Source organism: Myxocyprinus asiaticus, chromosome 33 (genome assembly GCF_019703515.2).
Source record: "Myxocyprinus asiaticus isolate MX2 ecotype Aquarium Trade chromosome 33, UBuf_Myxa_2, whole genome shotgun sequence".
NCBI lineage: Eukaryota > Metazoa > Chordata > Actinopteri > Cypriniformes > Catostomidae > Myxocyprinus > Myxocyprinus asiaticus.
In genome coordinates this window covers 20724531-20738018 of record NC_059376.1, presented here as the reverse complement: position 1 = coordinate 20738018, position 13488 = coordinate 20724531, and the positions used below count along the sequence as shown (strand labels likewise).

The 13488-nt window shown below is 38.5% G+C and overlaps 1 protein-coding gene across 32 annotated transcripts in view; it reads right to left on the bottom strand.

Annotated features, from left to right (window-relative positions):
* The window catches only part of LOC127424365 (adhesion G protein-coupled receptor F5-like), a 75777-nt gene that overhangs the window by 31738 nt on the left and 30551 nt on the right, over window positions 1-13488 (bottom strand). For all 32 annotated transcript variants that reach the window (XM_051669460.1, XM_051669473.1, XM_051669461.1 and 29 more), the window contains 3 exons: window positions 2191-2286; window positions 1885-1980; window positions 1551-1646 (listed from right to left, as the gene is read on the bottom strand). In XM_051669460.1, the coding sequence (XP_051525420.1) occupies window positions 1551-1646; window positions 1885-1980; window positions 2191-2286 (288 nt within the window). The remainder of the gene's footprint in view (window positions 1-1550; window positions 1647-1884; window positions 1981-2190; window positions 2287-13488) is intronic.

Genomic DNA, 13488 nt, shown 5'->3' with positions numbered 1-13488 from the left:
CTATAAAATTAATAATATATATAATATGAAAATACATCCTTTTATATCTTTAATATACATATTATATAGCAAGGTTCCCTCTCAGAATTTCATCTCTCAACATTTTCAATGCATTATGTCAACATTAAACGTCCATTTTAATGTAACTGGTGAGTATTGACTTATACTCTTAAAGTGATAGCAATTCTGTCATCATGTGCAAACATTTATGATTTTCTTTCTACTGTGGAACTCAAAAGGAGAAGTTAGGGAGAATGTATAGAAAAAAAATTAGTGACTGTGCATGGTAACTGGAACTAACATTCTGCCTAACATCTCCTTTTGTGTTCCACAGATGAGAGAAAATCATACAGGCTTGGGGTGACTAATGGTAACTGCCCTTTAACTAGGCTACCTGTTAAAGAATTTGTTAAAGGTATCTGCCAAGAACAACAACATAAATGTAATTCAGAACATGATTGCATCCTGTCTTGCTGAGGAACAAGTGACTGAAGCAGAGGACCACAATCAGGCTATATACTTTAAAAATAATTCTCTCTGAATAAAACTAGAGGTAAGAATTGTAACCCCTGTGAGATTTAGGTAAGATTGTTGTAAATGTTCAGATGTTTTAGTAAATTTGACCCCCAGAGCCTTTCAAAAGACGAACATGAATAACCCATCTATAATGATTCTAAGGTCATTTTAAGCTATTCCTCCACCGACGTGCGTAAACACGGGTCCAGCGTTACAGGCTCATGGATGCACGCACAACAGCACCATTGCTGAAAAAAATCCTAGGGGAAACACTATTCATTTTCCTCTGTTAACAATCATTTCTATTTATTTTCTGTCAGAACTTATTCATTAACCTGTTTTCATGTTTGTCTATGTGTGTTAGTTTAGTTTTATGTTGTAGATTAAGTTTAGTTTGTATTCTGTGGTATAATTTGATTGATAATTGGTCACTTGAACTATAAAAAGATCTAAAGCTACATGCTCAAACAATATTTCATATTTGTGATATTATTTTCAAGGCAATGAGAATAGTATTACTTTAAAGCGTTAACAGATACGTCACATCAACAGCGCGAGCCGCAGGATGATCAGACGTAAACATTAATTTTTTCAGCATTCCCCAAATGAATCATAATACCTTTCTTAAGCTTACATATAAATAACTTGTGAGCAGATAAAACGAGCCTGTTGTATTACATATTTAATGGTGGAGAATTTGTAGGCACATTTCTATCTGATTATTTGCCATTTATTTTATAATATAACAACTCTAGGCACACATTTGCCTGATATAATTTATCATGGTAAATTATTAATTGTAAAAATTGTTACAATCTTTTAAAAATGTTTTAACACTTTTATAATAATGTAAATATAGGGAGACTGTTTTATTTTATTTTATTGAGACTATTTAATTTTATTCAATGGGGTTATTTCCATGTAGCAAAAAACATGAAAATGTTTTATCGAGTTTTACTGTGGTTTCCAAAGTAAACTCAAACCAGCCTGTCACAAAAAATCTCTCCCATGAAGGGTTTTATCTGATAACTTACTTGATGTCTTTGCTGTTGGAGTAGATATTGAGAATCTTGTCATAGTTGTTACTCTCTTAGTTGTGTTTGGGACCAGGGTTGAAAGGGTGGTAAAGCCTATTGAAAGCAAGAACTTTGATTAATATACTGAAGTTACAGTACATTATTTTTAAATGCAACTTTTTTCAAGGTAAAAGTTGGTTTATTCTCCTCTGTGTAGCAACACTACTCAATAGTGGTAGAGCAAATTAATGAGAGTGTGTTGTCAAATTTCACTGTGGTATCTAAAGTAAACTCTGACCAGATCTGACACAGAAAATCTCTCTCCCATGAAGGGTTTTATTTGATAATTTACTTGGTGTTTCTGATGTTGGAGTAGATGTTGAGGCACTTGTCATTGTTGTTACTCCCTCGGTTGTGTTTGGGACCAGAGTTGAAAGGGTGGTAAAGCCTAAATTTGATTAATATATTTTAATTAATTTTAAATGCAACTTTTAACAAGGTAAATGTTGGTTTATTCACCTCTGTGTAGTAACATAACCCAATAGCATTATTAGAACAAACAGATTCAGTTGTATTATCAAGTTTTACGGAGTTCCAAAGTAAACTCAGACCAGACCTAAAGGAAAATCTTTATGAAGGGTATTGAATAATTACTTACTTGATGTTTCTGCTGTTGGAGTGGATGTTGAAGAACTTGTCATTGTCGTTACTCCCTCAGTTGTGTTTGGGACCAGGGTTGAAAGGGTGATAAAGCCTAAGAAAAGTGAGAACCTTAGATTAAACCTCCAATGATATTTATAAACGAGCCCTAACTTTGGTCCTCCTGGTCATTTTTGACTGGAATTATTTTTTTTTTAATGATGATGATGATAACATTTCTTCTTGCCTAAAGAAATAACAATAAAATGATGCACCTATTTGGGGATTTTATGCTATTTATCTTATTTACATGTAAAATTCTCAGTTTTACCATTATTTTGCATATGCAAATAAGCACATTTATAAAACTGTAGTACAGTAAAAACCTACACTTCAGAAAGTTGAAACATAAAGTAAATATGAGAATGTGACATATATTGGAGGCAGATTGCTGCCATCTGGTAAACAAAATATAAAACACATGACTTCATATTGTGACAATAATAGCCAGTAGATGGCTGCAGTGTTCTATGCAGCCACCTACTGTGTAGTCTGATTGCTTGTTTAAGTTTAGCATTTTAAAATGGATTTTGATGTGTCAGTTTTTGCTGTTAACAAATGAACTGCAAAATTGTGAAAATTCAATTAGAGTGTAAAACAGAAGAATCAGAGTAAACATTTTGTAATTTCAAACTTTCTATTTAAAAAAATTATTTTGCAAACATTTTCAAGTCAGTGAGGTGAACAGCAATAATGAACAATAAATGCATAAAAAACAACAAACGGTAAATGATAAAAAACAGTAAGAACAGTAAAGACTGATGCAATGTCTTTATGCATTCATGCATCCATGGCAGCGAGTAGCTATGATGGCATATTTGCATTTTTCGCACACCATTCTGGTTTTATTGTCTCTTAGGAGACAGTCTGCACACCTTTATTTCTGTGTGTTTGTGTTATGTTGTGTGTTCTGCCTCCTGGCTATTTTAATCTCACCCCCTCATTTTTTAATGTGTTTGTTTAGCATTGTGACTGATTTATTGGATTTATTTGACAAATAAAAAAAATATCTCTGTTATAGCCTCACCAGTTCATTTGTTTGTGTGTGTGTGTGTGTGTGTGTGTGTGTGTGTGTGTGTGTGTGTGTGTGTGTGTGTGTGTGTGTGTGTGTGTGTGTGTGAGTGAGTGAGTGAGTGAGTGATTGTGTATGTTTTGCACTCTGGATGTTTTATAGTCTCACCCTTTCATTTCTGTGTGTGTGGGGCCTGGGTAGCTCAGCAAGTAAAGATGCTGACTACTACACCTGGAGTTGCAAGTTCGAATCCAGGGTGTGCTGAGTGACTCCAGCCAGGTCTCCTAAGCAACCAAATTGGCCCGGTTGCTAGGGAGGGTAGAGTCACATGGGGTAACCTCCTCGTAATCGCTATAATGTGGTTTGTTCTTGGTGGGGCATGTGGTGAGTTGAGCGTAGGTGACGCGGTGGATGGTGTGAAGCCTCCACACGTGCTATGTCTCCGTGGCAACGCGCTCGTCAAGCCATGTGATAAGATGTGCGGGTTGATGGTCACAGACATGGAGGTAGCTGGGATTCGTCCTCCGCCACATGGATTGAGGTGAATCACTATGCAACCACGAGGACTTAACAAGCACATTGGGAATTGGGCATTCCAAATAAAAAAATAAAACCAAAAAAAAATAAATAATAATATATATATATATATATATATATATATATATATATTTATTAGGGCTGTGAATCGATAAAAAAATTTAACTATTTAAATACTAATTAATCACAGAAGGAAACTACAATGGACAGTCAGGACTTCTGAGAGGATTACTGGTGCCCCCTGCCCACCCTCCAAGAACTGTTGCCCTCTGGCCGATGCTACAGAGCACTGAGCACCAGGACATCCAGGCACAAGAACAGATTCTACCCTCAGGCCATTTTCCACATGAACAATTAAACTGCATCAGGACTCTCCCATAGTGCAATAATGTAAATAAATATCTCATGTAGATATGCTAATCCACTCAGATTTAATTCAATAACTGTACATACCCCTACCTTGCACATACATTACCACTTGCACATGTACATATGCCATTCTATGTTATATGTCCTTTTATTTGTATGTCTATGTAACAAAGTTCTTAGTTTTCATGACAAGGGAGGAAGCGGGAGAAGGTGAGATCCAACTCAAAAGAGCTTTATTTCCCACAGCTTCACAGTCTATTTAGATATTCCACTTTTCAGTGGTCACACTCAAATGAATGCTTTTCAGCACAATACAAATCACACTCTGGAACACTGCTCTGTGCAGCGCTCTCTCTACCTCACTGGCATCTGGCTCGCTCTTAAAAGCCAGTCTCCACTCTCACTGCAATGACAAACAGCTGTTAGAGAAAATCATTGCCAGGTGATGATCCTTACCATTATCATCTCCTAATCTCGCTCTCCATTCACAAACCGCCACTTAACCACGCCCCCACCACCACAGTCTATTTATACTCTTACCTTGTTTTATATTCTGTGTCTCACTGTAATGTTCTGTGTGCACTTGTTTCTCCTAACACCCAAAAAAAAAAAAAAAAAATAAAAAATTCCTTGTGTATGCGAGAACACTTGGCAATAAAGCTCATTCTGATTCTGACATTTTTGTGTGATTACTTGTGATTAAATTATGATATATGATACGTTACAACAAACAAAATCAAAATAAATATATTTACTTTATACTTTGTCTCAAAGAACTTAGAAATTAGTTCAAAGTCATAATTTGTTTTAATCATTTGAATATATATATATATATATATATATATATATATATATATATATATATATATATATATTTATTATTATTATTAGTTAATTAGACACCTTTTTACAGGTATTAATATTTGATACATGTATATGTCTACATGCCAGAAAATCAGACATATTGTAATTACAATATGGGCAACATTTTCTGCCATTTTCAAGTGGAATTTTTTAATAATAGGATCAAATGTGCAGATTCAATTCATATCAAACTTTATTGGCAAGAGAACTTAAGTGTACATTGCCAGTGCATTATTAGACACTATACAAACAGACATAAAATATATTCAGTGCTGAAGTTTAATTAGCTGAAGTTTAAAATCTCAAAACTATTATTTCTATGGCTGCCTTTCAGTCTACAAGTATACCTGGCAGTTGCTTGCTAAATGGCCATATTCTTCTCAGTCTCTATCGCGCACACGCTGGGTCTCTCTCAGGCGGTTTCGCTTTTGAAACAGGTTCAGAAGAAAGTAAGTGAGTGTTTTCGCATGATGCGAAGAGATAGAGTAGTTTGCCAGTATCGCTCGTCCTCTTGTTGATGAAGAATCTTAATTCTCCATACAGTAAATGCGCTCCCGTGTTTATTATGCCCGGAGCATGCGTTGTGCGCAATGAATAAGCGAGCACTGCTCCATGGTGAACTATGGCATGTGTTCCACCAATAATCACTTCCGGTAGAGTGAACGCTGCCATGTTTGCTCTCCGGATTCTTTTCAATGTTTTTGATGCTTTTGTTATAGTGGCCTTTTGTATGAGCGACCTCAGGAAATCGAGTTTTATACTTCTCTTTTATGGACAATATTATGGACTAGTGACTTTTTAGTTTGTTTGAAATCTATGCTACACCTCACGTCTGACTGGATTACTTCAAGGAAATTAACACCGTTGCACTCACCGATGGTCTTCACCGGGACTGCTACGTGAAGTCTTAAATAGGCTGCTTGATTCCCTGTCCATCTTCGATGTCCAGTGGGGCTGGAGCGCATGGACTTTGAATTTGAGTCGTGTTGGTGGTTGCACTGAGTATGTTCTGCCTTCTGTTGCCCATCTTGGCCTACTGGAGTTTTACTGTTTGCCCTCGCCAGTTTCAGCAGAGAGCCCCCTGCTTGTTTGCAAGTCCATGCAATCATCTTTCTTCTGATTTGGTTTTATTCTACTCATCTCTGGATTTACGGTGTTTGAATTCCTCGGACCGCCTGTCAGACGGAGTATACAATTATTGCGCTGCACTTGGAATTGCGTGTCGCCCCAGGTATGTCCATCGTGGCCCTCATTAATGCATGTTCAATATCAAACAAGTCTTTTATTCTGAATGACTTTTTTATATCATGATCATTGGACTTCTTATTCATCACTGAGACCTGGCTGAATCCTGGAGAACAAATGGCCCTGGGGAACACCACCAGGTTGTGACTTTTTAAATTCCCCACAGAATTCAGGACGAGGAGGTGGTGTTGCAACTGTTTTTAAAAACTTAGAATGTTGCCTATGGACATGTATTCCAGTTTTGAGGTCCAATTGTTAAAGATTGACATCTTGGGTCCTGCTTTCTGTGCACTTGTGTACAGACCTCCCAGATTTAATAAGGACTTCATCCAACAATTTTGCACTTTATATCTGGACTGGTGTCTTGTGGTGACAGACTCCTGATTCTTGGGGATTTTAATATTCATGTATGTTGTCCATCAAAACCGCTGGTAAATTAATTTATCTCCCTCACTCTTTAAATTTTGTACAACATGACACTGGTCCTACTCATAATATGGGTCATACAATGGATCTTGTGTTATCGTATGGTTTTTCTTAGAGGTCTTAGACATTGGCATTTCTGACCATTATTCAATAATGTTTGAGTCCGTGTCTGTGTCCTCTCCCTACTTTTTCTCAGCCCTTATGTCACTCCTGATCCATTCACTCATCTACTGCCAATCTTTTTTCAGGATTTTATCTAATGCATTTCACAGATGATGTCTTAGCTGGACTTGACACTGAATCATTGGTTGAAGCTTTTAATAAATCTTGTACTTTTACACTTGATAATGTCTCTCCGTTCAAGCCAAGGAGAATTAAGGGTGTTTCACAGCCGTGGTTAAATTATGTCACCCGCACTCTCAGACAAGATTGCAGAAAAGCTTAGCGCAAATGGAAACTAGACAAGCTTCAGGTCTCTTATGATATTTTAAAGGAGTGTTTAACAAACTATCAGAGAGCTGTAAACTAATCCAAGTTTTTCTCTACATTAATCTCTGATAATGCAAATCGACCAAAAGTTTTGTTCAAAACAACTGATTCTGTTTTAAACCCAACTAGAAATGCTTTTCTGGACGTCATCCAAGAGAACTGTGAACATTTTTAAACTTCTTTACTCACAAAATCGAGCAGATTTAAGGTGTGATTGTACCTTCACAATTTGATCAACCAAAAATTCCTTCCCTGTCCAGCTCCTTGACTCACTTTGAACCAGTTACATCAGAACAGTTAGCAGATGTAGTCTCTAAGATGAAGTGTTCCAGTTACAAGCTGGACATTCTTTCTCCATGCCTTCTTAAAGAAGTTTTCATGACTATCAGTTCCAGTGTGACAGCTATAATTAACAGCTCATTAGCAAATGGATTTGTTCCAAGTAGTTTTAAACATGCAATTCTACATCCTTTGTTAAAAAAACCTTTTTTGGATCCGGCAATACACAACAATTACAGACCAATCTCCAAACTGCCTTTTATTTCCAAGATTTTGGAGAGAGTTGTTTATTCGCTGCTCTATTCCTATCTAAATACTAAACATTTTAGGTACATTTCAGTCTGGTTTCAGACCCTTGCACAGCACTGAATCTGCATTGTTGAAGGTCACTAATGATATTTTACTCTCCATGGATTCAGGTTCACCGGTTTTCTTAGTTTTATTAGATCTCAGTGCCAATACAATCAACCATAATATTCTCCTTAATCATCTAGAATTTATGGTTGGCATCCAGGGTATGGCCCTCCAGTGGTTTTCCTCCTTTCTAAAAGGAAGGATGTTCTCTGTGAATTTAGGTAATTTTTCTTCTACTTCGGCTCAATTACAGTGTGGTGTCCCTCAAGGGTCGATCTTAGGACCCTTGTTATTTTCACTGAATATGCTTCCTCTGAGCTCTGTTTTTAAGAAGTACAGCATATCTTATCACTGTTATGCTGACAATTCACAGTTTTATTTCCCAGTGAGTGTAGACAAGAATTGTTCATCTGAGAATGCCCTAAATTGCTTCAAAGATATTAAACATTGGCTGGCAAACAATTTCTTACAATTAAAAGGAAAACCGAAGCTCTGATTTTAGGTTCCTCCATGTCCTACTTACCTGGCCTGGTTGCCCAGTTAGGTCCTCTGTCATCGAATGTACAAGATTATGTGAGCAGTCTTGGAGTGATTTTAGACTCATCATTACTTTTCAATAAGCAGATCAGTGCTGTTATCAAGGGTAGCTTTTTCCACCTGAGATCTATTGCAAAAATAAAACATTTTCATTCCCATAAAGACTTGGAAATTGTGATCCACTCACTTATTTCATCAAGGTTAGACTATTGCAACTCATTGTACATTGGTCTGCCCCAAACTGCGTTATCAGTTGAGCGGCTACAGCTTGTTCAAAATGCAGCAGCTAGGCTTTTAAGAGGGTCAAGAAAGAGGGATCACATTTCCCCGGTTTTAGCATCTCTACACTGGTTTCCAGTGAAATTCAGGGTCGATTTTAAAATTCTGATACTACAAGGCACTATCTGGTCTTGCACCCCAATATATCAGTGACCTTCTATACCCTTACTCCCCAACCAGAGCGCTCAGGTCTTTTGATCAACTTCTATTGAAGGTTCCTCGTTACCGCTATAGATCTAAGGGTGACCGTGCCTTTTCTGTGATAGGTCCTAGTCTATGGATTAGTCTCACTTTCCATGTGAGGTCAGCTTCATAATTAGCCATTTTTAAATCTTCTTTAAAAACATTTTTATTCTGTGGCTTTTGAATAGATCATTTAATAGGTTGAAATGGATTAATACATGATGTTGTATTTAAATATATTTATTTTTTTTATGTTTTATATTTAACTTTAAATCAATCTGTTTTTATATATTTGGTTTGTTTGATCTGTAAAGCACTTTGGGTCAACTTCTGTTGTTTTTAAATGTGCTCTATAAATAAAGGTTGACTTGACTTGACAAAGGTGTACACTACAGTCTTCAAAGACAAAGGACAACTGGCTCTAAAAAGGACAGAAAGAGATGTGGAAGGCCAGATGTACAACTAAACAAGAGGATAAGTACAGAGTCTCTTGTTTGAGAAATAGACGCCTCACATGTCCTCAGCTGACAGCTTCATTGAATTCTACCTGCTCAACACCAGTTTCATGTACAACAGTAAAGAGAAGACTCAGGGGTGCAGGTCTTATGAGAAGAATTGCAAAGAAAAGGCCACTTTTGAAACAGAAAAACAAAAAGAAGAGGTTAGAGTGGGCAAAGAAACACAGACATTGGACAACAGATAATTGGAAAATAGTGTTATGGATCTTAACCCCATTGAGCTTTTGTGGGATCAGCTAGACAGTAAGGTGCTTGAGAAGTGCCCGACAAGACAGCCACATCTATGGCAAGTACTACAGGAAGCGTGGGGTGAAATGTCACCTGAGTATCTGGACAAACTAACAGCTAGAATGCCAAGGATCTGCAAAGCTGTCATTGCTGCACATGGAGGATTTTTTTGATGAGAACTCTTTGAAGTAGTTTAAGAAGTTCTGAAAAATTTTTTTTTTTCAAATTGTAATAGTAATTTTTCACGTTATTAATGTCCTGACTATACATTGTGATAAGTTGAATGCCACTTTGGTGAATAAAAGTACCAATTTCTTTCCATAAGAGCAAAATCTGTACATTATTCCAAACTTTTGGCTGCCAGTGTGTGTAAATATATATTAAAGATAGAAACAACACAGAAAATGTTAATAAGGTTATTCATACTTTATTGAAAACCCATAGTAGTAAGGATTAGCTCAGTGATGGCAGCAATTCATGACTCATCATTTCCATCATGAGTGCTTCTGTTTATTCAGCACTATTTTGAAACAACTGCTTGGTGAGATCACATTTAGCCTATAGAATCGTGAAAATGTACATGTGAATTCCAAGTTGCCGCTGCACAAATGTCTGTGAGCTGAGTACCCCATAAACACCCACAATGTAGCTACAGCATGTGTAGAATGCCATTTCACTGGGTTGACCAGGAGTAAAAACTCTTAATAACTTTAGTTCAGTCATGACAACTCTCGGAAAGATTCAGTGTGTTTATGTGGGTATGACATATTGATAGGAAATTGGTCCTGGTTTACTAGATCTGCTATGCTGCTGCTGTGACAGAGCAAGTACAGAGAATTTGTACTGCTACAGAATACATAGACATAATGAGTTAAGCATGAGAACATGCTGCTGCACAATTAAACAAAATGCAAGACTTAATGCATCAGCATGTATGCTGCACAAAAAGACATTACAAACAATCCCCCAACAAAGCAGGGAAGCAGAGCAAAACTTACAACACAAACAAAAAACACAACCCCCTAACCAAACAGATCTATCGCAAAGGCTTGTGTACTGCTGCTGCACAAAAGAGCCATGTGCACAGAGTGTATGCTAGCTAGGTGTGCCTATGGCCAGTAATGCTAATAAACAACATTTCTGTGTGTGCCTTGGCCTGCTTGGCCGAATTGCTTAAACTGTGGCGTAATTGCAGGGGGTCCGTAGAATCATTTAAAATTATTTTAAAATCGAATTGTTGAGAGAGAGAGAAAAACACAGATAAGTCTTATCTGTGTATAAGTTGCACTGACAGAGGTTGTATACGGCAGGCACTAGGACCCGGGATCACCCGCCCAACTTCCCTTCAGCCGCTCAGATGACAACACATGCTCCACGAAGATTACCTCCACATCTACACATAGTATCATGGTGCATTAGGGCTTGTTTTAATGGGAGAATTTGCTTTAAGTAATGGTGTTTAACAGTTTTTCAAATTCTGTTCATGTTTCATGAAAAAAAAAAAAAAAAAAAACTGTAGACTGTATACGACTGTACACTGTATACAAATAAACAGTTGTTTTAGTCTGCAAATAAAACAGAATGCCTATTGTTTTACATTCATTCATTAATGTTAGCGACCATCTGTCTCTGGATATTTCTGATATTTGCAACCCTCTTTGTTATGCATTAATTATCCGTTTCACTAACTGAATGTTTTTACTAAGATGAAACGTCATTCTGTGGGCATTTGAGAAGTTGTGTATGTCAGCAGTTAGAGTTTGCTGGTACAATAGTGTTATGATGGACAGAATAATTAAACTGGTTCCATAAAATACTTGATAAAGGCAAAATACACCGAATAGGTTACTTCAAAATGATACCGTCTCTGTGACTGATATTTAATGTTTGTATAAGCATATGTGTTTCGGTGTTCAGCACGTTTGACTGGCTGATATCAATTACAGTACATATCATGTAAATAAGTAGCTTTGGACTATAAATCGCAGGATCTTTTGGAAATTAGGATGATACAAAAAATAATAAATGCCAGGGAGTCCTTGAGTCTGGTCTGAGAAATTATGGGGGTCCAGTACTCAAAGTTTGAGAACCACTGCACTAGTGACCTAACTGATAATGTGTTCCTGAACCAGGGATCATTTAACTTTTGACTAAGACTAGCTATTTGTGAATTAATTTAATTTAATGACCTAAGATAGCGATGTGCGCCAGCCAGATTTGACTAAAGTTTACCATGTTAAAGACGCGCTTCTATATGTCATGGCCAAAAGCAGACCTTACCGTACAAGCTGAAAGAAGAAAAGCCCCAGCAAAGCACCTGAGCAAATAGCATATTCAGAAAAATAACTCTTGCAAAACAGAGCAATTAAATGTTACACAAAGAAAGAGATTGGCTACCCAATTACATGTCAAAGGACCAATCAGCTTACAACATGTGACCCGATTGGCTTAACATGTCACATATGAGCAAGTCGATTGACGATCAGGTAACAAGCTCAAAGAACCCATTAATTTTCGGCACATAGAGTTTCATAGTTGAACTTATGTCATTTATCCAATGAGCAAGTCTGTTCTTCAACAGGGGAGTGCCCTTGTAACGGTCGGCAAAACAAATGAATAACTGATCAGTAGTCCACCACGCAGCTGTAGTATCCACATAAAAACGCAAAGCTCTCATGGGACAAAGCTCTCTGCACATCCTGTGGTCACCAAAACCTTGGGAAAAAGGCTGGGTTTGGCCAAAATGTAACTCTTGAATCCTTCGGACCCTACTGTTGTCAGGATCCTGTCACAACAGTCAGTTTGGTTTATAGCTCTTTGTGTTAGGATTCTGCCACTCATGTCTTGTCTCTTGTGCTTGTGTTGAGCACATTTGTTTTGATTCTCTTGCCATGTGCTCTCCTGTCCATTCTTTCTTGAGTGCTAACCCCGCCCCTTCTTTGCCTGATTATTAGTTGATTTATCTCACTTGGTCTCCCTCATTACCCTCCCTCTATTTAACCTCCAAGTTTGTGCAGTCTTGTTCATTGTGGATTTTTCCCCTGTTTAGGTGTCTGTTTGGTGATGTACCTTGCGTGCTGGATTAATGCTTGTTGGTTGTTTCCTGTCTGCAAGTCCCATTCCTCATTCTGGTAACCAGCCAGTCAGTTCCAATTTCTCATCTACTCTCTGGAATGTGTGTTTGCCCATTGGGGAACTTTTGGTTTGTCTATGCCCTGGTTTTTTTTTACTGCCCGGTCCTGATCTTTTCAGCTTCCCTGCCCTCACTACCCTCGATGGTGGGGCGGCCAAGGCCTACGGTGCCACTGGACAAGCCGCCTCTGCCCTGCAAGCCATGGCTCTCCTGCAAGTCCACCAAGGCGTTAAAGGAACTGCACGAGGGTAGTTACGTCCCGGGATTTATGCAGGAACTGCTCTCGGCGAACGACCTCACTCTCCGAGCGACGGAGGTCACGGCGCGGTCTCTTGGGCGGACGATGTCCACATTAGTGGTCCAGGAGCGCCACCTTTGGCTCAACCTGGTCGAGATGGGTGAGGCCAACAGGACACGATTCCTTGCTGCCCCCATCTCCCAGGCTGGCCTATTCGGTGACACCGTCAAGGACTTTGCCCAGCAGTTCTCGACGATGGAGCAGCAGACAGAGGCTATTCAGCATATCCTGCCCCGGCGCGGCTCAAGATCCCACACCCCGTCTGCTCGTCACCAAGGGCATCACTCTGCGGTGACTGCACGCCCCTTCGGCCCGGCCCCGGTGTGGAGCCCATCGCAGGAAGCAGACGCCACCCGTCTCGTGGCCGCCAAGAACCCTTGAATGGCTTCAAAGCGCCCTTGAGATGGGCGACCCAGGGACAATGAAATTTGCTGCTCTGGAGCTGGTAAGCAGACCTCTCCATCCCCTGGTTGAAGGCCGGGAGGAGAATATTTTTGTTACTTTTG